Source organism: Miniopterus natalensis, chromosome 6 (assembly GCF_054644295.1).
Source record: "Miniopterus natalensis isolate mMinNat1 chromosome 6, mMinNat1.hap1, whole genome shotgun sequence".
In the NCBI taxonomy this organism is placed as follows: domain Eukaryota; kingdom Metazoa; phylum Chordata; class Mammalia; order Chiroptera; family Miniopteridae; genus Miniopterus; species Miniopterus natalensis.
Genome location: NC_142086.1, coordinates 7,300,833 through 7,321,612, shown reverse-complemented (window position 1 = coordinate 7,321,612; position 20,780 = coordinate 7,300,833). Strand labels below are relative to the sequence as shown.

The window sequence follows — 20,780 nt, the reverse complement described above, 5'->3', positions numbered from 1 at the left end:
TTTAGTAAGCAAGCATTCCATTTTCAAATTCTTTGCATCCAAAAAACCTGCCAAATTTCTCATTAAAAAAAAAAAAAAAACAACTGTTGTAGAATAATGGGGCTTCCTTTAAGTGTGAAATATCATTTCATTGTAAAAAGTAAAAAAAAAAAAGGGTGGAGAGCCGTAATCCAACTTCCGGATACTGTTCTGAATTATTTCACCAGACCCTTTTAAAAAGGGATTAGCAGGGCTTTGGAAGCAAAATCCTGTTTTATTCAATCTCTGATTTTATGTTATAAATACTGGTTGTAAAGGCTGTGGAATTAGTACGCAGGCACTGTCAGGACACAATGCAGGTGCTATTCTAATGGTTCAGCTTTTTAATTAAGAGAAGAGGTAAGAAAATTGAATCATAGAAACACTTTTGTGAGAGCTGGGAACATAGCAGAGACTGCATGAATAAAGCCTTTACACCTTCCCCTGACAGGTCAGCTACCAGCGCATTGACTTACGACCTTTTTACAGGCCAGACAATAGTTCACAGCTTTCTCACCTAGTCCCCACTGAACTTATGGAAATTGCCTTAAGTATTTTGACTTCCACAAAAGACACTGCAGTTAGAATAGATGATATCTGTACCGAAATGCCTGTTCTTAGGTCCCAACCACAGACCTCTTGCTCTCTGTATCTCTTCTCATGGATGGGGTAGGGGTATGTGGAAGGCTCAGATAGTGTATGGGGAATGGAATCTGCTCTCCAGTACCCACCCCAGAGGAAGCAGAACCAAAGCCAAAGTGGACCTCCCTCTATCCTTGGGAAAACAAAACAGGGAAACTGCAGAGAAAGAGAGGCAGGGAGTACAAGTAGTTCTGAACTTCTCTGAAATGGACTCTTCTTGAAACAAGAGATTTGGCCTGGACAGGAGAAATGGCCTTCTTGGAGGCAAGGCAGCTCAAGCCAGTGGCTGTGCCCTGGGCCTTTGTGTGTTTCTTCAGCTCTCCAGGTGCCCTCAAATAATCACCACCTGTGGGCAAAATTGTTCCTGCCCAGGACACTTCAAGACAAATCCTCCAGCTCTTCCAGTAACTCTCCCACAAAAGTAATGCTGGAGCTGCTCCCGCCTTGAGACACTGAACCGCTGGACCTGTCGGAGGGCTTGCCTGGATCCCCCATGTTTCTCCTATCCCAGGCTTTGCTAAAGCTGGGATCCCAGGTCTGGACTCTCAGGGAAGACCCTACTCCATCTTTCTTAGGCCCCAGTAAAACTCCCAGCCATCATCACCTTTTCTTCCAGAACCGGGCAGGCCTGCGACCAGGGACCTGGTGCACCGCCGGCAACGCAGACCTTGCCCTTGCGCAGGAGGCCAGGGCGCCCCTGGGCCCAGCTGAGGACAATGGGAGTATTAGGATATCAGCCGCCCTCGCAATGATCACGCGTTCAACGAGTTTGTTTTCACGGCTGAGGGGGCTTTTTTTCCGATGTAAATCAAGCGCTTTAGTTATTAAGGCCGAACACTAATCTCCAACAACCTTGACATAATGTGGCCCAGCGCGCCGGCCCACTTCGCACCTGCAGCCTGAATAGGGCGCCTTGTCAACGGGGGACACGCTTGTTGCGCTGCCTTGCAGAGGCGGGAGTGAATGAGCGAAGCTTTGTGAATGCCCATGCGCGCTCTGCCTCCCGCCTTTGATCACGGAAAATGTCTTCTAATTTGTCCCGTTTTCATTGTAACAACGTTTTCAAGGCTCTTTCTATTTTTCCAAACCACATTTTTATAAAGAACATAAATCGCCCCCCCTCCCCCCCGCGACAGCTTCAAGAGGCAACAAACTTTCCAGCGCAGCTCTGGAAAGTTTGTTGCCTCCCGAAGCTGCGCTCACAGCAGCTCCTGCGCCGGAAGGCCCGGGTCTAGGTACCCAGGGCCCGGCGTCGGCGCGAAGGCGCTGACGGGCTGCGGGCGGAACCGGACGGGGCTCTCCCTTCTGGGGGAGGAGGGAGGGCTCGGCCTGGGGAAGGCGCTCCGAGGGCCACGGGACTAAGATTAAGATTCATAGGATCAGGACCCAGGGGCAGAGGCGTCCCTCGGGAATGCTTTCCCACCTCCTGGCTCCCCAGGACTCAGCGGGCTCCGTGGGAGTAGACACGGGCGGTCCACCTGTTCTTACACAAGGCAGGTGCTGGCGCTCGCTCCCCTCTAAATAGCCTTTCAAACTGCCCCCCCCTCACCGAACCTGGGGAACTGAGGGTGCGGAGTATCTGGAGAGGCTTCCTGTCTGCACACAACCCCCCAGATACTTTATGGGGAGCCAGAGCATTTTAAAAAGAAAATAAAAACGCTACAAGAAAGCAGAATGAGTGCCATTTTATCGCGGGCTATGAAGTAAGCTCTTTTTGCAGGACGTGGCTTTCATTCGGGATTGCAATTCGTTCACATTCTCTCTCCCAGAGCACACAGGCACTAATGACTTTGATGCCTTATTTGGTGGGATATTAATGATCATGTTTTAGGAGACCTCTTGCTAGGGACACTTTTATCCTAGAGTTTTATATTTCTCCCCTTCTTCTAGAAGATCAAATCATTTATTTTCTCTGACAGAGGCGGGCTAAGGCTTCTCTTTTCTTTTTTCTTCCATTAGCTATTATTTTGGCGCAGGCTCTGGGTAGGAAAACTAACATAACCCACTAATACAGTTTAAAACACTTTGATGTCTTGCCAAGAAACACACTTCCTTCAAGAGAGAAGTCAACATTTGTTTTTCACATTAAATGGCATTTAGTTGCCAGTGGAAAAAAAATAATTCTAAGGACTACTTTTTAATTCGCTGGATAACAACCGCAGGGGTCTAAAGGAAAAGAGCGGCGATGGCGAGACACAAATAACTAAATTACCAAAACGTTAGTATATCTCCCAGCTTCATTAATATGTAACAGACTCCCCAGTTAATCTCCAAAAGCTAGTGTTTCCCCTGTAAAATAGCACTCTGGGACGAATTGTACATGAGATCAATCACTGCTAACGCAGGAAGGTTTACTGCAGGAAAGAAAAAAAGCTATTTACACCTTCAAATAGAAGCTTTTCAGATTTAAGAGTAAGAGCCATACATCACCAAGAATAAATGATTATGAATCGGTAAACGCGCCCTCCAGCGATTAGCTATGCGATGCTATTTATCATTTCTGGGGTGGTGGTGGTGGTGGAGGTTTTTTTCTACCTCTCCTGCGCCTTCTTTTTAAATTCGTCTGACTGTTTGGAAAGACAAGCTTGACAAGCAGAGGAAAATTAAAACAAAACAAACAAACAAACAAAAAAAAACAAAAAACAATGCGGGAAAGTTTGTGTTTGCATCTACTGTAAGTTTTCAAAACACGGCCTTGCAGATGCAAGCCGGGCCGTGTATGGAGAGCTTAACGGGGAGCAACGCAGCCCTTTCATTGTTTCATTTGTTATTAGAAGATCCTGTTTCCACTGAAGCTGACACATCAGCAGGTATTGTTTTTCAGTCTCCCCCCCCTTAATTAATCCTCGACTTCATTATATTCCCCCTTTCTGTCTGGTTCACGTGCTCAGGTAGTTCGCCCACAGTGCAAGGGCAACTCTCTCCCTTTGCCCCCCTCCCCCCGCTTCCGAACTCTCTTTGTGCGCGGGGGGCGCGGGCGCGGGGGCCGGGCGCCGCGTGCACGCGCGAGGCCACCGCCCGCAGGCCGCGCGGCCACAGTTGTCCAGGGAAACCGTGCTCCCGGCAAGGCACGGGGTCAGGGACTCCTGGGGACCCTGCTTGCTGTTTGCAACACAAAAGCATATGCAGCCCCTAAACATTCCAACAGAGACAAAAGCTGGAGCCGAGGACTGACTTAACCCTGGTTAAAACGAACCCACAGCCCGCCCCCTGGGCGCAGGCGGGCGCTGGAGGCGAGGGGAGGCGCTGAGACCCGCCCTTGGGCCGGGGGCTGGGAGAACTTAGCCCCAGCCTCTCCTGGGGTGGGGCCGAGTCCGGGCTGAAAGTGAGACTCTGCTCTAAAGCAGGGTAGAAGAGCGACCCAAGGCTCTGGAGGGGTAGGGCAGGGGCGAGAGGCCAGCCCTGGGGCTGAAGCCCGTTGAGCTCTGGCCTGTCTGCGCGCAACGCCCGCCCGAGAGCCCTTGGGCGGAGAGCGGAGGCGCCGGCTTCCCCCGAAGGTGGTGGGAGCGTCAGCCCTTCGGTCAGTTTCGACGCCAACTGTGTACAAGGGGGCGGGGGAGAGCAAAGGTTCTCGGGCGGGGACTCCGGAGGCCCAGGCCGCCAGGCCCCGGGCTCACGCGCCCACTGCTCTGAGGAAGTCGGCCGCGGGTGCGAGGGCCCGCCCTCGGGAGCTGGGCGGGGCTCTGCGGGCGCACGCCAGGGGCCTCAGCGCTTCGACTTCCACTTGCGGTGCTGCAAGTGGTTAAGAGTGGGACGCTTTGGGGACCAGTTACTGTGGGCTGCCAGGACCCCCAGCTGAAAGAGAGGATGCCAGGGCAGTTATTGCGCGCTCCCCATGGCCCACAGATACGGACTTGAGTTGTGTCCAGGGCCTTTTCTCTTAGGTTGGAGAAATTTAATAGGGCAGGGAGAGGAGTCGTGGCTGTAAGTCTGAACACTCCCTACAGGATCTTTCGAGCAAACATGCAGGCCTTTCAGATAGTCTCAGGTTGTGGAATGAACCTAGGGCATGTCCCCCACAGGCAGGAAAAGGGCCCATTCGGCGAATGCTTTATGATTGACTCTTAAAGGTAGAGCCTTTGCAAAGCTGTGCCTATAACTGCAGAAGGAAGGTTCCTGTCCACCCCCAAAGTTGATTAGAATAGTTGAATCTAAAGTATCTACTCATGCACTCTCAGTTTTAAGACATATTATGAAGTTATTACAAAATAAATTAACATCTGGGGAGTGGGAGGAGGAATGAAGCATCCCTTGTTTTTATATCATTCTCTGTTAAGTAAACTTTTCTCTCCCTCTTCCCCGTGGAATTTTCTCCCATTTTGATAACTCAGGACAGGCTGGTGTAGAACACCGGCTTGAAGGGTGATATGTTCCGACAGTATTGACCTTCTGGTAGTGAATTTCTCTTTTGCTTTGCAAGGCTGGCACAGTCCTGTGCTTCAGAAAAGAGACACGGAGAGCAGGAATGAGATCAGAAGTTTGAAAGACAAAACATACATTCATTCCTCTTGTATCTCCCTCCCAAGAAGCTTTTTATACTTTGCACCTAACACTGACTTCAGAAGGGGAAAAATCATCATCATACAGGTTTAATTTTGAAACTCCAACAAAGAGTTTCTAGTGCTTAAGCTTTTATTCTTAATTTTACATTTTAATTCCATTATTTTATCTGGCACAACCCGTTTTTGAAATAAAGGGTTCCCTTTATGACATGTTTTCAACAGTGAAACTCTCTGAGGATCTATAATATCATTATTTATCTGATTTTTGTAGCTATGAGGACTGTACACATGATGTAATTGCTTTAACATGTTTTCATAAATTACATTCAGAAATGTGTCATAGTAAATTACCTTTGTAATAAAATGTAAAAAATGCAAATGGCTGTTGTCTTTATTACGTTTTAAACCATTGGTTTATCTGCCCTATTTCACTTGTCACTTGCACAATATGTTGGCTAAAGGGGCGGCACAGTTTGATAACAGAGAGCTGGTCCTGTGTGTAATCTTGCAGGCACGTACAGTTTGGGTCATTTCCTCATCTCCCGCAGAAAAGACATTATCCCGCTCCTATTTACATACTTTTCAATATTTGTCAAACAATCATAAATTATAAATTAATGAAATGTTCGACAGTCTTCAGAGATCAGACTAATGAAGACATTTACCTTTTTGGTGATTTTGAGTCTCATCTTTATAAGTTTAATGACATTTTGACGCTCATGCTTTATTAGGCTTTATTAGATTTGCCCTTCACTCCCGCTGCCATTCAGATGTCTCTGCAGAAACATCACCTGCTTCAGGTACAAGAACAAATCGACTTCAACCAGGAAACCTTCCAAACAGGTTCTCTGCAACCTTAGTTTTAAGAATTAATGTCGAGTTGGGTTTGAAAGATCACTGGAAATTTTTACCCTTCTTAAATGTTTTAATGCGACTGCTGTTACATTTATTTTGCTGGCAGGCAATAACGTGGATACTCTGACTGAGGTGCAGCTGAGATACACTGTAATTTCACAATGATTTACAGCAGTGTTATCAAGAGGAGGGGGAGGAGCTCTGATCAGAATTTCATCTTTTGAATCTTGTGAAATTTCCTTAGGATTAAGGTTAGGCACACAGTTTGTAAACCACCTTTTGAGTACAAAGGCAGAGGGCTCATTTGGAACTTTGCCTAAATGAAGGGATGGGCACTTTCTTACCCAGCTCTAGTCCTAGGCAAGCAAAGAATTCCTTTTCCAAAATGCTACCATGTATTCATTGGGTGCTGTACTGACCCTAAATTCTCAAAAGGAACCCCAGGTATGTGCCCGCTCAGCCCCGGGCAGGAAAATGTTGGTTAAGTGCCTTGTATTGGTGAGGTTGACACATTTTCCTGAAAAATATTGGTTCCTTATGCTTTCATTATGATTGATAGCCATGGGGTTTTTAAATAAAATTATAGGTGATGACTTTAGTTCAATCCAGAGAGGTCAAATGATCAGTTTTGACCTAAGATTCAAATAGTGAATCACAGGGAAAAAATGCACATCTCTGCCCCTCCTCTCCAGCCAAGGTAAAAGTGAGCTGGGGCTTTAGTACCAGGTTAATCTAAACAAAGGGCAAGGAGCCCAGGAAGTAGGAATGACAATGTCTCTGTCATCTGGTTGGGTAATTTCATTAGCCCTCTTGCAAATTTTATCAATCCCTGGTGGTACACAGGACTCCACCGGTCCACCAGACGGTTTGCTTTTCTCAGCCCTTGCCCGTGAGGGACATGCAGCCTTTGAGATATAGTGATATTTGTGGAGGTGGAAAGGGGCTGCTGCAAAGAGGGGGCACTTTTAGTTGGCTTGAATTATCTTTAAGTATAAAGAAATATGTGTGTGTGGGGGGGCAGAGAGAGACAACTTTCGAGGTGGCTGGTTGCCCTGCTGCAAGCCTTAATACCGGTCCATTACACCCCCTTCAGCCAACTCTGCTGGGGCTGGAGCATGTGGGTGAGCTCTCTGGAGGGAGGGGCATTGACTTAGAATTCAGCCTTTGCCCTTTTCTAAAATATACATCAGGAATAAACCGGCTGCCCATTAAAGGCCACAATCATAACATAGGAAAATATTGAGAGTGGCTCCAAAATATTTCCAAACACTACTTTATTTTCTTTCTTTCTTTCTTTCTTTCTTTCTTTCTTTCTTTCTTTCTTTCTTTCTTTCTTTCTTTCTTTCTTTCTTTCTTTCTTTCTTTCTTTCTTTCTTTCTTTCTTTATATATTTTTAAAAGATATCTTTATTAATTTCAGAGAGAGGAAGGGAGAGGGAGAGAGAGAGAGATAGAAACATCAATGATGAGAGAGTCACTGATCGGCTGCAGCCCGCAACCCGGGCATGTGCCCTGACCGAGAATCAAACCCTGATCGCCTGGATCCTAGGTCGATGTTCAACCCCTGAGCCATGCCCGGCTGGGCTCCAAACACTACTTTTAAAATACACAAGGGAGAGTTATTAACAGGCTTCTTGGTGAAGGGAGCATTGCTTCTGCAATCATCAAAAACTGATATGTACTGCTAGTAATTAGGCACCGTCCTAAAGGTAGGGAGTAAACAGTTGTTAATCCACTTGCACACCCATTGACTAGCAGCACCAAGTTTCGAACAGCTTAATTAAGTCATACACGTGAACTATAACCACATCACTCCATTGCATCATGCACGCTGTATCTCAGTGTATTGGAACAATTAATGGGAGAGCTCCACCTCAGGTGGAGATGTCATCCATCCTGCATCCAAGTTCCTTTCAAATGATATTTGCCCAGCCAAGAAAGCCAAGAACAAGGGAGAATTAAGAGAGAAAGAGATGTCCAGCTGGGAGTGGAGGTGAGATTTGTCAGGAGCAAATTTTGGCCCAATGGAGTTGTCTGAATGGGGTGCCATGAAAGCTGAGGCAAAACCAGCGCTTTGGACAGATCACAATTCATGTTACATGTTTAAATGGGTAGAGTGCCCGTTAGGTTAATCATAGTTGTAAACTGCAAGGCCAAGCCCATTCATTAATCATAAGAAATCCTCAGCCCAGAAGGTAAGGGGTCTGTTTGGACAGCTACTGAAATCAGCTCTGCTTAACTCCCTCCTCCCCCCCATCTATAGCTAGAGGCAGTTGTTTTTTCTAAGATAAAACTATAGAAACCTTCAGGTGGAACCCAATCGATTTCTCCCCATTTACAAACAATCAAGACTTAAATTTCTGTCTAGGAATTCCTCTCTCTTTCATTTGTGTTCTTGAGGATTTAAATTATTCCAGGTGAGGATAAGGAGGAGCTTTGGAAGCCGTGGGGAGTCAGGGTGAGGGGCTGATTGTGCCCTGGGCCAGCCACCCTGGACTCCAGCTTCCACAGCAGGGGCCAGGGGACTTTTGGTTCCCCCTTCTCTTGAGGAGGTGGGGATCTGCCCTGTTTGGGTGCCAGGCAGTGTTCTAACTTGGCTCTGAGGTGTGAGATGCCCAAGGCACGCAAACATTGACAGAAAGTCTAGTCCTCAGGGTGGAGATCAAGCATCCTTTCCGCATTTCGAATAAGTCCAAGTGGAGGTCAAAGGACTTCTCATCTATGCCCCAGTAAATGCTGCTTGATGTAGGTCAGCCCAGTCTTGTAGATGTTTTAGGTCGTTTGCCCGACAAGATGAGGGCATTAATTCTGACAGCGAATTTCGGAGGCCTCTCCTGGATTTTGAGCTGCTGTGGTGTCCCAGGGTCCCGCAGCTGCTGGGGGTCAGCGACTCTCTCTCCAGGGCCCCCTCCGCCCCCTTCCCCTTCACCCCTCACACAGGTCAGCTGCTGAGCCGGAGAAGATTTCCTCCCGGCATCCTCTGCGAAAAACACTTGAGCAGGAAGACCCAGCGTGAACTTGGAGGGGCTGGACAGAGGGCCCGGCCCTCAGCCCCGGGCGGCTTTCTCAGGTTTCCCTCCAAAAGGTATAAAAGGAGCACCTTTCCCCAAGAGGCCGTTTCCAGCCCAGCTTTGGAGGCTTTTTCCAGGGTCTGGGCACCTGTGAGGGACCAGGTTGGGGATACTCCGGGCCTCCCCAGAGACGCTTGGGGCTCTGCAGCATCGCGCAGGGAGAGCGGGAGCTACTGGGCGCCCACGGGGGGGGAGGGGGGTGCGGGCAGGGAGAGCGGGTCCCTTCCCGGGACTCGGGACCCGGGGACCTCTGCGGGCTCTCTCAACCTGGACACGTTTGGGTCTCTAAGCCAGGGACAAGAGGGCAAGGGCCCCGCACCGCCTTTGGGAGCCCGTGTCTCGGGGTCCTGGGCACGGTGAGCGCAGAGCCCGCACCGGCACGCACAGTGAGAGCAGCAGCAGCTACACGTGCGGGCGGCGCGCTGTGATGGCTCGCACGCGAAGCGCCGTGCAGTCTATTTAACACCAACGAAGGAGCAAACAAAACTCCCCTTAGATAGGTTCTATTCTTCGCGCCCATTTTAGAGATGGGGGAACAGAGGGTTGGGGGTGTCTAAAGGCCTTTGTTGCGGGTCCTCAGCCGGGGAGAGGCTGGGCAGTCCTCGGAGCAGCCCCGCCAGCGCTGCCACTCTTCCCTTTCCTGGAGCTGCATCTCCTTGGGGGGGGCCTGGGGAGGCTCAGATCCCGCCTCCCCCTTTCCTCCCGCTGCTGGCCCAAGGCCTTGCACACCCAACGCCCTCCGCGAGCCCTCCGATCTCTCCCGCCTCTTTCCCAGCCACTCCCCCAAACCCCTGCTGGCCCGCGGGCGGGTGTCTTCTGCGCTTAGACCTGGGCCCGCGGAACCCCAATCTCCAAATCCTTCTAAAGCCCCGCCCCTCCACCGCACCCAGTTCCCAAGCCTGGAGAGCTGTAGCGGGACTACCGTGCAGTCCATCCGGAGGCCTTCCGGGTGGTGGTGGCCAAATTCCCAGACCGGGCTAAACCCAGTCAGAGTTAAGGCAGAGGGATGGGATCCTGGCGGCCCCCCCCCAGAGGCAGAGCCCCAGGTGCTCAGTCTTCTCCCCCCATTTCTGTGCTTAGCGGGCATCGGGCTCCAAGAACTAGCTCACATGGGATGCATATCAAATTCACAGCTTCCATTCCAAAGTTGGAATGGAGCTGCTGCGGCCTCCCCAGTCTGTGCCCCTCTGACCTCTATGCACTTTATAGGGGACCCTAGGAAAATTTTCGGGGATACGCTGCTCTGCGGGTTGAGATGGGAGACTGAAAGGGAGGGAGCCGAGAGAGTGCAAGGCTGAGGGGTTAGCCGTGTCCTCCGACTTCCGACGCTGCGCGGGGGAAGGGTTGGGCAGGGGTGGTCGTGAGAACAGACTCGTCCTTACATTCAAAAGCCTTAGCTGCCTGGAGATGGCGGGAGCCCAGGCCTTCCAGCAAGACCGAGGGCGGCGGCGAGGGCCGGGGGCTTTCAGGGCCGGTTTCACACCCGCGGCAGGGCCGCTCCAAAGTTTAAGTCTGTTATCAAAGGGGAAGTTGAAAAGTGACTTCTGCAAACCCCAAGGCAGTGTGCCGCCGGCCACTCCTAGGATGGGCGCAGCGTGGGGACCAAAGGAGAGGTGAAAAAGAGAGCGGGGAAATCAATTGAAAGAAAAAATAAAGATATAGGCGGGATTAAATAAGTTAAGCAGCTCAGGCGGCGGAATTCTAGGGCTGGGTTTTGAAATCCAGAGGGCCCGTCTACCTTTGGCCATCTGGCTGTTTTAAGCTCTGCCCCATGCTGTATGATTTTGGCTGAAAATCTCTTCCGTTGCAGCTTTGCTTTTATTGAATTCATCAAAAGCAAACTTTCCCTGAGTTTTTTTTTTTTTTTTTTTAAGAAGGCTAAAATAATACGCCGACCACTGTGACATTCTCCGCGCCCAGGCCATTTTTCATAACGCCTTGGATCAGCTTTTGTGCTTCTGAAGCGACTAAACAGATGAATGGCCGGCAAAATCTCCCGAAAGTTAGCGAGCAGCTTTCTCAGCTCGAAAAAAGTTAACTGAAGTGAGGGGCACGGAGAACCCCCGCCGAAGCCGGGCCACACTTCCATTACCCTGAGTGACAACGACGTCTTTTTAAAAGCAACTACCTCTCACACCAGCGGGCGCGTGCGAGCGCGCACACACACAGTCACACACACACAGTCACACACTCACAGTCACACACTCACACTCACACTCACACAGTCACACTCACACACTCACACTCACACTCACACACTCATTCACACTTAGGCGCACACACCGCACAAACTTTAAGCCTTGCTGCCTAGGTGGTGTTTTGGGAATTTCGTTAAAGAAAGAATGAAGACACAAGTATTTCAGGCAGATTCTCGCTAGCGAGATGTGAGAGGTGTAAAACCCGGTTTTATTTAGTTCTTAAAATTATTTTTTTAAGAAACGCAGCTAGTTTGAAACGGTGTCTGGCAAGAGGAAAGAAAAGGCCGCGGCACTAAAGGAAGAGCCAAAGTGTCCAGAGGACGCTCAGAATGTAGTTTTGTGGCAGGTGGGTAAGTTCACTTTTTTCTCCCTGTTTTCTCTTCGGCTTTGGAACACGGCGCCAGGGCGCTCGGGGAGACTGTTCCCGGCGTGTTCAGGGACCAGAAAGTAACTCAGGTTCCCGCCCGGGGGCTGCCTCCTGAGGCTGCGCGTCGGATTTGCGGGCGTTTTACAGGAGGCGCTCCCCCCAGCCCTGGGTCGCGGTCCCGGGGCCGCCGAGCCCGGGATGATGGGTTTGGGGCGCCGCGGTCGGGCCTCAGTGGCAACAAGTCCCGGGCCGCAGCCCCGAGCGCGCCCAGCCCCGCGCCGCAGCTGCGCCGGGGGCCCGCCCGCCTCTCAGGAATGAGTTTTGCGCGTATGAACGACTTGCTTGTGGACGCGCACAGCTGCGGCCCTCGGGTTTATCAGGGGGAAAAAAACTGTTGCCTTAAATGGACGATTTGGAAAAAGTCAGCCATTGGTTCTCGCTAGACGCTTATTGATGCAAAGTAAACTCTCGGGTTGGAGCGGGCGCGCGCGCGCGCGCATCTGTTTAACCCTGAAAGTGTTTCCACCGCCGAGCTGCTCAAGTTGACATCCACTTCAAACTGTTTGCGGGCTCTCTTTTCAGGGGCTGGGGAAATAAGCAGAGGTGCTCTCCTGCGACGGTGTAGACATGCTGGGTGGGAGGCATATTTCGCCAGAAGGCGTTGCCCTGTATTCGCTGAATTGTAGGAAAGTGGCCTCAAAGAAAATCGGAAGGCGGCCCCCAGCGCGGGCGCACTGCGCACGGACGCGCGTGACCAGTGCTTTCTTAGACCCCTCTCCGGCCTCCACCGCGGCCCTGGGATTGCTCCGCGGTCGGGCGACACTGCGGGCCGGCTGCGTCTCAGGACGCGGGCATTCAGGCCGCGCGCGGAGGGGTCGTCCACGCAATCGCTGCGCAGCGACCCGCCGGCGCCTGCCTTCACCCCGGCTTTTATCGCTACTAGTTCCCCTCGCCCGAGGCCGTGGAGTAAACAGGCGCTGCGCCGGGGGCTGGGCGGAGCTGATCCAGATGTTGGCAAACGTCTGTGCCAGTGATTTCCGAGGAGGCCAGGAGACGCGGGCTGGGCAGCCGGGGAGAAACTGAGGAGGGAGCTGACCCTTCATTGGAGGCGGTTCTGTTCACTAGCAGGCGCGACTCCGCGCCTGGGTCCGGCGGGCGCGCATATAAAATGCAACTTTTGCCCCATTGGTTCGCTAGGTGAATTAGCACATACTGGGACTGAACAGTCCTTGACCTTTGCCTTTATGTTTGCGCAAATGTTTGCCTAAAACACAATCGGCCTTGACAAGGGAGCATGCTACCGTGTGACACCGCCTATTCACCAGATAGATGTTCCCTGCCACACACGACCCAGAGGAGCCTTTTAAATCGCTTAGGTATTTGTACGCGCCGTATAAATTAACGTCGGATGATTGCCAGTTGCTGGTTAAATAGAAGACAATTAGATGTGAGATAAACATATCTTTCTCTCTGGTCTTTTTTTCTTCTTAGAAAAGTCAATAAAAATGATTAGGAAGCAAAACTGGTAGTGGAGAAAAGTTTCTATTTGGGGGAGTCAACAGATTCTTGTTTGATCAAAAGGGCATGTGAATGTAGTTTCCTTTTTTTTTTACGAATGACGCTTCCACTCCCATCTTAGTGGAAAATGACACTTGTACAAATGACTTTTCCACAAAGGTGGGAGTGGATACTGAAGAGAGAGGACAGTGGGGAGAACTGTGAGGAACGAATGCTCGGGGCAACTGGTGATGGGGAGGTTTGGAAAATGAACCCCAAGATCATAAGAATTTATTGTTCCTGGAGGAGCCATGAGAGCCAAGAGGCTCTCGGGGCCCCAGAAACCCGTGGGTCTTGGGAAGTTATCTCCATTCCTGAACTTTACGGGTTTAAATACTTCCTCCAATAAAATTAAATACTTTAGCAGGAGAAGCAAAACATCTTGTAAAAATTTAAAATCGGTTTAAACCCTCTTTTAACCCCCACATTGTGTGTTTGAAATGATTTATAGCAGCAATTTTCAACCTTCTTCATCTCATGGCACAGATAAACTAATTACTAAAATTCTGAGGCACACCCAAAAATATATTTTTTTGCCAACCTGACCAAAAAGGTGTAATTTTGATTCACTCACACCAGATGGCTATTGCAGTGCTGGCTGTTGTCATTTTTTCATTTGACAATCTAGGGGAAGAGAGGTCAGTGCCCCTGACTAGTCAGGTATTGCAGGTTTTAAACATTCTTGTTGCACACCAGTGTTTCCCAGCATATCAGTTAAAAATCGCTGAGTTAAAGGACTGGGCTGCTTTTCCCTGAACTTTGACATGGGGAAAATCCCCTGAACTTCCTTTAGCTGTTGCTTCCAGCTGGGTTCAAAATTTTACACATTTTTTTCATTACCGGCAGGATGGCAAAACCTCACCAATTTCCGGGGCTTAATTTCTGGGCAGATTGGACCTCAGAGGCAGGGAAGACACATTAGGAAAAATGGGGGCGTATGCGGTGTTCCTTTAGGGAATGTCACTCCTTTGGGAGAGAGGAGCGCTTGCTTTTTTCGTTACAAAAGGATGCAGCTGACCAGAGCAGCACTGACTCAAGCCATAGCCTTGGGGTGCATACTTGAATGCCTGAGAACTTTTGTCCTTTATCCAAATGCTGGCCAGGTCTCCGTCAGGTTTCCTGTAACCATCTGTAGGTAGAGGGGAGGGCGAGTCACCAGTTCTCTGCTGGAAGCCCTGTCCCTAGTTCTCTGGGCAAAATTTACCATTTCTCTGGTGGGCTATGGGTTAGATGAAGGGGGGAGCTTATAAAAAGCTATGTTCTACTTAAGAATTTTGATATAGCACAAAAATAGCAGAAAGGTATAAACAACAACCCCAGAAGGCAAAAGAAAAACATAAATCTAAGAACAAGGACCTTGCAGAGAACCGTAGCATGGAGAGTCTTTCAGGAAGAGTGAACACAAGTGGTCTAGGAGAAAATTAAGTAGAGTGCCCCTATTTTTTTAATTAACAGATCATATTCATTAGTTTACCCTTATTATTTAATTAATAATGTGGCAGGTGTGAACTATTTCAAAACAGTTCTGTGAGTGTGAAAGAAAACGATGCGGATGGCAGTCCCTATGTTTTGTTTAGAGTGCAGGCAACTAGATACACATGCACAGAAATAGTGTTTGAGTCCTCAGAGGATAGTTGCCCATTTTCTTAAACTTGTAATCATCCTATTTTTGAAAGAACTGTTTTATTTTAAAGCAAAGTGACTCCAGCCATTTTCTTCCCTCTGTCCCTTCTCACCATTCCCTAATCTTTGAGAGAACTTAGAAATGAAACATATACAAATGCACAGACGCTCTACAGTGACATGTCAAAAGCGTGGCCAGGTCCGAGAGACCCTGTAACTGTGCTTGTGCTGGATGAAGCTGGTCCAGGCTTATGGGTGAATTGGGACCCAGGAAACACAACCCAGGAGGATGACTCTGAGAGACTTAGGTCCAAGTGTAGTTGTTGTAAAAAATCAGTTTAGGAGTTAAAAACTTTCAAATTTGCTTAGTGAGAAATAGATATATTTTAATAAAACACATCAAGTTAAAAAAATCTACATATCATATAAAACATATATAGGATATGTAAAACATACAGGATATAGGTGAACTATATCCGAGGCACCAACAATTCAAGTATGTTGTCCGAGTATTCAATTACTTATTTAACTATAATGAATCAAATTGAAGATGAGAGATGATTAATTCAATCTATTGCTGACAAACAGCTAGACATTGTACATATTTCTGGCAAAAAAAACTGTTGAATATTTATATTATGAAATCTGTAGTTGGTTTAATCTAGCAGTGTTCAGAGGACATGCAGTAATTTGTTAAAGACTTAGCATAATTGCTGAAACTATTAGTAGTAAAATGAAAAACAGCTTTAATGGAGAAGGAAGTAGAAATTAAATATTGTTTCTGGAAAAACTGACCTTTCATGGTAATGTTATTTTTCTCAGAGCAAAAAAGGTAAAAATATTAGTTTAAAACTACATTTGAAAAATTAAGGTAAATTTGTTCTCATGAGTTGAGTATTTGAGAAAAATCTCTGTTGAAAATTTCTTTTCATATGAAATTAATATTCATTAAAGGTAAAATAATGGCCTATAGTTGACACCAAAGTTTTACAATCTTTTAAATAACTCTATAATATATATTAGCCTCTATTTAATAATTTTCTTACTGACTTGATTATAGAAGGGCATCTGCCAGTTTCTGTGGAATCCTACATTTGACTATAGAATGAAATGAACGTGAAGAAGTGGGTTAGGTTGCAGGTGCTAGAGGGAACACCGTGGACCTTCCTCCCACTCTAGCCCTTCTAAGGAAATTTTTGTCTCCTAATTTACATAGACGTGGCTTATATTACTTTAAAAATCCTCATTAATAACTTGCTATTAAATTTCATTCTATTATGCACATGAAAACTTAACTCTTAATTACAGAACTTGAGTTGGAATAGCCCAAATATGCCACTTCCAGGCACTGTGCTTGTACATGCAAATAGCCAGGTCACGCCCAAGTCTGGGTAGTCTAGGTTCAGAGACCAGCCGTCGCCTGGTTGGTGACAAGCCTACTTGTTCTTGCTACAGAGAACAAGTTCTTTCACCTGCATTTAGATTCACACCCCAATTACCTACTGTTGCAAAGAGAATGGGGAGGCTGGGGCAATACAGAGCAGGGCTTGGGTTCCAAAGGGCATTTGGAAGGGGGCATGCAGAGCCTTGCCCAGGAGGTGAGATTTAAGACCTGGATCCATGGAAACTGTTCCTATGGACAGTCATGGAAAATCCTGAACCTGATGCTCTTTTTTGTAAAAGTTGTGAATTCAGAGTTAAAGAAGTGGGAGGGAGCGGTGCAGGCCTCAGTGGACAGTATGGAAACTAGTTCTCACCTGACATTTCATTAGTCCCATCATTTGCCAAGAGGGCATAGCGGAGCACCTGTGCCAATCAGTCACTCAAAGAAGGTGATCCCCACAGACAGTGTGAGCCTGGCAGGTACCAAGAGTGTTTGAGGGGTGGAGAGTCATTCTCTGCTCTATCTGAAAGCAGCCTGATGGAGGCCCAGGAGTTTCCTGGCTCCCAACTCAGTCACTCACACACGTCTGATCCCTACTCATTTCCACTCTCAGTCTCTGTGCAGCAGCCTGGCAGGGGTTGCCCTGGCCCACTCCCTCAGTCTCTGTGCAGCAGCCTGGCAGGGGTTGCCCTGGCCCACTCCCTCAGTCTCTGTGCAGCAGCCTGGCAGGGGTTGCCCTGGCCCACTCCGCCATCCCCTCCCCTTCCCCGACCTCCTCTTAGGCCTCAGACCTTCTCACCCTCTCATACTCCCTCAACCCTTCACAAACGCTTTCTTCCTCACACTTCTTCACAGCACCCCTCTTCTCCCTCCCTTCCACTCCCCCCCACAAACCCCTTAGAGCTCCTCCCCCCTCCTTACTTCTCTCACCCCTCTCAAACCCTTTACCACTTCATACCTCTTTACCCCTACACCCCCTTCTACTCCTACTCACCCTGGCATTGCCCCACAGACTCCCCTCACCTCTGACATCTCTGCACCTACCCATCCTGCCTTCACACCCCCCATCTTCCAAAGTCCTCACATATCTTCTGGAACCCCCCCAAATTGCTCACACCCCCCGTATTCACATCTGTCACACCCCTCGCACAAACCCCATGCTCAGACTCCTACTCTCACGCACACAGGCCACCCCCTCGAGCTGCCTTTTCCCCGGCCTTCTTTGAGCTCCTGCCTCTTTTCAAGAGCCTCCAGCCTCCTTCCTTCCCTGAAAGCTAGCATCTCACCTGCCTCCATTCTGGACTTACCTTTGCAGAAGAGGACATGGCTGCCTCCCCTTCACCTTTTTCTCCCATGGGGACTTAAAGTCAGAGCCACCTGGTGCTGCCAAATACAGAAGTTGCTGCCCTGTGCCCTGGGCTCAGCCAGGAGCAGATAGGAGCCAGAACCTCTGACTTGACTCCTCTGCTCTTAGTTCTCAGCTTCAGGGAGTTTTTCCTTGACTCTCCCTCCAGATTTATCTTGCAGAGTTCAGGGACAAAAACTCATAGGTGTAACATTTCTGTTAGCAGGGTGGGTAGTAGGGTCCTATAAACTGGTGGTTCTTCAGCCTGATCAAGCTTCACAATCACCCAGAGTCTGCTCAAAAGAAAACAAAAACAACCAGAGATTGCTCAGTCCACCCCCAGAGTTTCTGATTCAGTGGACCTGAGGTGGGACCTGAGAATTTGCATTGCTAACAAGTTCCCCAGTGGTGCTGAGCCTGCTGCTCTGGAACCACATTTTGGAGAAATTTAAATAATGTCTCAGTAGTATGAGGTGATCCTATTGTACAGTTAGAAGACAGAGGAAAGTCCAAAGAGCATCAAAGTTTAACAGCAGAATGATGCTGGCTAGATGGAAATAGTACCTTAAAATTTTCCCAAGCTAGGAAATGCAGAGTGGGGCAAAGTAGGTTAACAGTTGTTCATACAGAAAATACAGTAATTAACAAATAAATAACAATACAAGAATAAACTGTGTTTCACGTACTCACAACCGTAAACCTACTCTTGCCCCACCCTGTGCTTTGGAAGTGTGAATTCATCCTGATGAATATTTAGTTTCTCAGAAAATAACCAAATCTTCTCCATGGTTAGGGCTTTTCCCATGAGAGGAAGGAAGAAAGAAGGAAGGTCTTGTCCAGGACAAGTATTTTCCTAAGCTCTCACTGACCATTTGTTTTTGTGTGTGAGGATAAGGATGTATAGAATTGAGGGGACTGGGCCTTGGATCACTCAAGTGTTAGTCACTCTGAGAAGGTTTGTTTTTGAGCCTTGGGTTGTGCGTGTGTGTGCCTGTTAGCGGGTTTGCTGACTACCTCTGTGGTTAGACTTCATTCTAAATGGACAGGAGGATCCAGGCCCTAAGAGTCGCCTTTTCTAGCCTGGGTCGTGGTTCACATGGTTACTTCTTATTTGTTCTCCATCTGCTTCTGAAGAGGCCCACAGACCTCTGCCTTCAGTCCTTCTTAAAAGCCAGAAGGTGGCCCAGAAGCTTCCGGCCAGTTTATGTTCTGACTTTTCAATTGTTTACAGAATGGCTCTCTTAATTTATTTGGAACTTCGAAGTGATAGGTATAGTGAGGAAAAATATAAAAATTAAGAATTTAAAATCCCTCAAGTTCAGCTTTTGTGTGTGTGTGTCTATGTGACATGCTCCATCAGTTAGGGGACATGTACCATAAGCAGTCATGATGCTGGACAAAAGTTTTTTATTTTATATTTGAGTTAATTTGACAATATAAATTCCAAAGCCTTGTCACTTGGGCCAAGAATGTCTGCGCATTTGTCTCCCAGATGATTTTGCCAACAGTTTTCAATCTCATTTTTTCCCTAAACTCAGTGACCAGGGCAGAAATTTGTAACCTGACTTTAGAGATTAGAATCTAGGGATTAGAGTTAGAGACCTTTGCCAGAGTTTGCACAACCCTTTCCATGCTCACAAATCCTTAGCAACAGTTCAACACTTGAAAATTTTTCTTTTCTCCTCATATTTCAAATAATTATGCTGTTCCAATGTGCATCAGGAAAAACATAATTGCATTAACATATTTTTCTTATCACCCTGTATATAAAAATAAGTAGAATTTTGTTAATGCATAGTTTTTATCTTAGTTTTAAAAAATTAAATTTAATTTTGTCAAATGTCCATTTGCTAGCACATTTTCTTAGTTGTATCCTAGCCAAAAGCATTAGACATTGCTAAAATGTTTCAAGGGATTATCAGCATGTCAGCGCCTTGAGAAATGTTGGGACAGATATCACACTACCAAAATCATCTAGTTGTCCAGATTTTAAAGGTTTTAATGTTGTCTTGCTTTCTTGTTCCCACTTTATGATCTCTATGTATTATATTATATTTTATATTATATTATATAATATTATATAATATATTATATTAATTATATTATATTAATTATATTATATTATATATTATTATATTATTATATTATTTAGTTGCAGCTTTTTAATATGAAAAAGTCAGAGGTTGTAAATGGGCTTGAATATTTAATGTTTAATCCAAACCGAATAAATGTTTGAAGTATATAAAATCCACTTTTTATATTAACTTGAAGTTGAGATGAACGTAATACAAATCTATTTGCATTTCCTGCTAACTAAATAAATAGTTCAACAGGATAAATTTAATCCCTACACTTGTCTTCTGAATGTTACCTAACCAGTTCAGTTAATATTGCTGCTATCTTTAAGTTGTGGGTGATGAATACATTATCTAAAGAAACGCCCCAAGTATCTTCAGGTTGAGGGTCTTACAATAGTCTTGGTTCTAGAGTAACAGACCAGATATGTTTTGGCTCAGAGATGGTCTCACCAGAAACATACCGTGGCAAACGACATCTGACCACAATGAGAATATTAACGTTGCTGTCACTTTGGGGAAAACCCACTGAACGCAGCGTGTGTTTACAGACGGTCTGGCACTTCCCCCAACAGCCCGGCCGTCCCTCGCGCGGTGGCAAAGGGCTGCCGTCGGTGGTGCCTCGGTTTTCAGGGCGCAGCCACCCGCGCCCGCCCCCTAGCGGCGGGTCGGCGGCGCCCCGGCAGCTGGACCGCGGGCTCGCCGGGCACCTGCTGCGCGCCCAGCGCCCTGGGGGCCCAGCGTGTCCGGCCCGCGGAGCCCGAGGCCGGCAGGGGCGTCGTAAGGCGGCTCGAGCTTGAGCAGATATTCCAGGGCTGGGTCCCTGCGGCTCCCCACGGGGCCTCTTCAGAGCCCTGGCCTGGAGCACGTTGCTCCGGTCCCCTGATGGAGGCCCCTCCGGCCACCGGAACCGCGCAGCGGCGCCTGGTCGGGGCGCGGCGGGTCGCCCTGGGCGGGGCGGGTTGGAACCTGGTCCTCGGGCGTGGAGCTGTCCGGTCCGACCTGCGGTTACGGCCGGGTTCGGACCGGCGCCGCCAGACCCCGGCCCGCCGCGCTCTGCGTGAAGAGCCCCGCTCGGTGGAGTGGCAGCCCCGACAAAATCCAACTTTCCTCAGCGACTTTGTTCTTTTGATTTTTAATAGAT

The 20,780-nt window shown here is 48.1% G+C and overlaps 1 protein-coding gene across 1 annotated transcript in view; it reads left to right on the top strand.

Annotated features, from left to right (window-relative positions):
* Window positions 1-12,686, top strand: part of ZIC4 (Zic family zinc finger 4) — a 34,988-nt gene extending 22,302 nt beyond the window's left edge. The window contains exons 6-7 of the mRNA XM_087818512.1: window positions 11,800-12,023; window positions 12,339-12,686. Of these exons, the coding sequence (XP_087674638.1) occupies window positions 11,800-12,023; window positions 12,339-12,686 (572 nt within the window). The remainder of the gene's footprint in view (window positions 1-11,799; window positions 12,024-12,338) is intronic.
* Window positions 12,687-20,780: the final 8,094 nt, after the last annotated feature.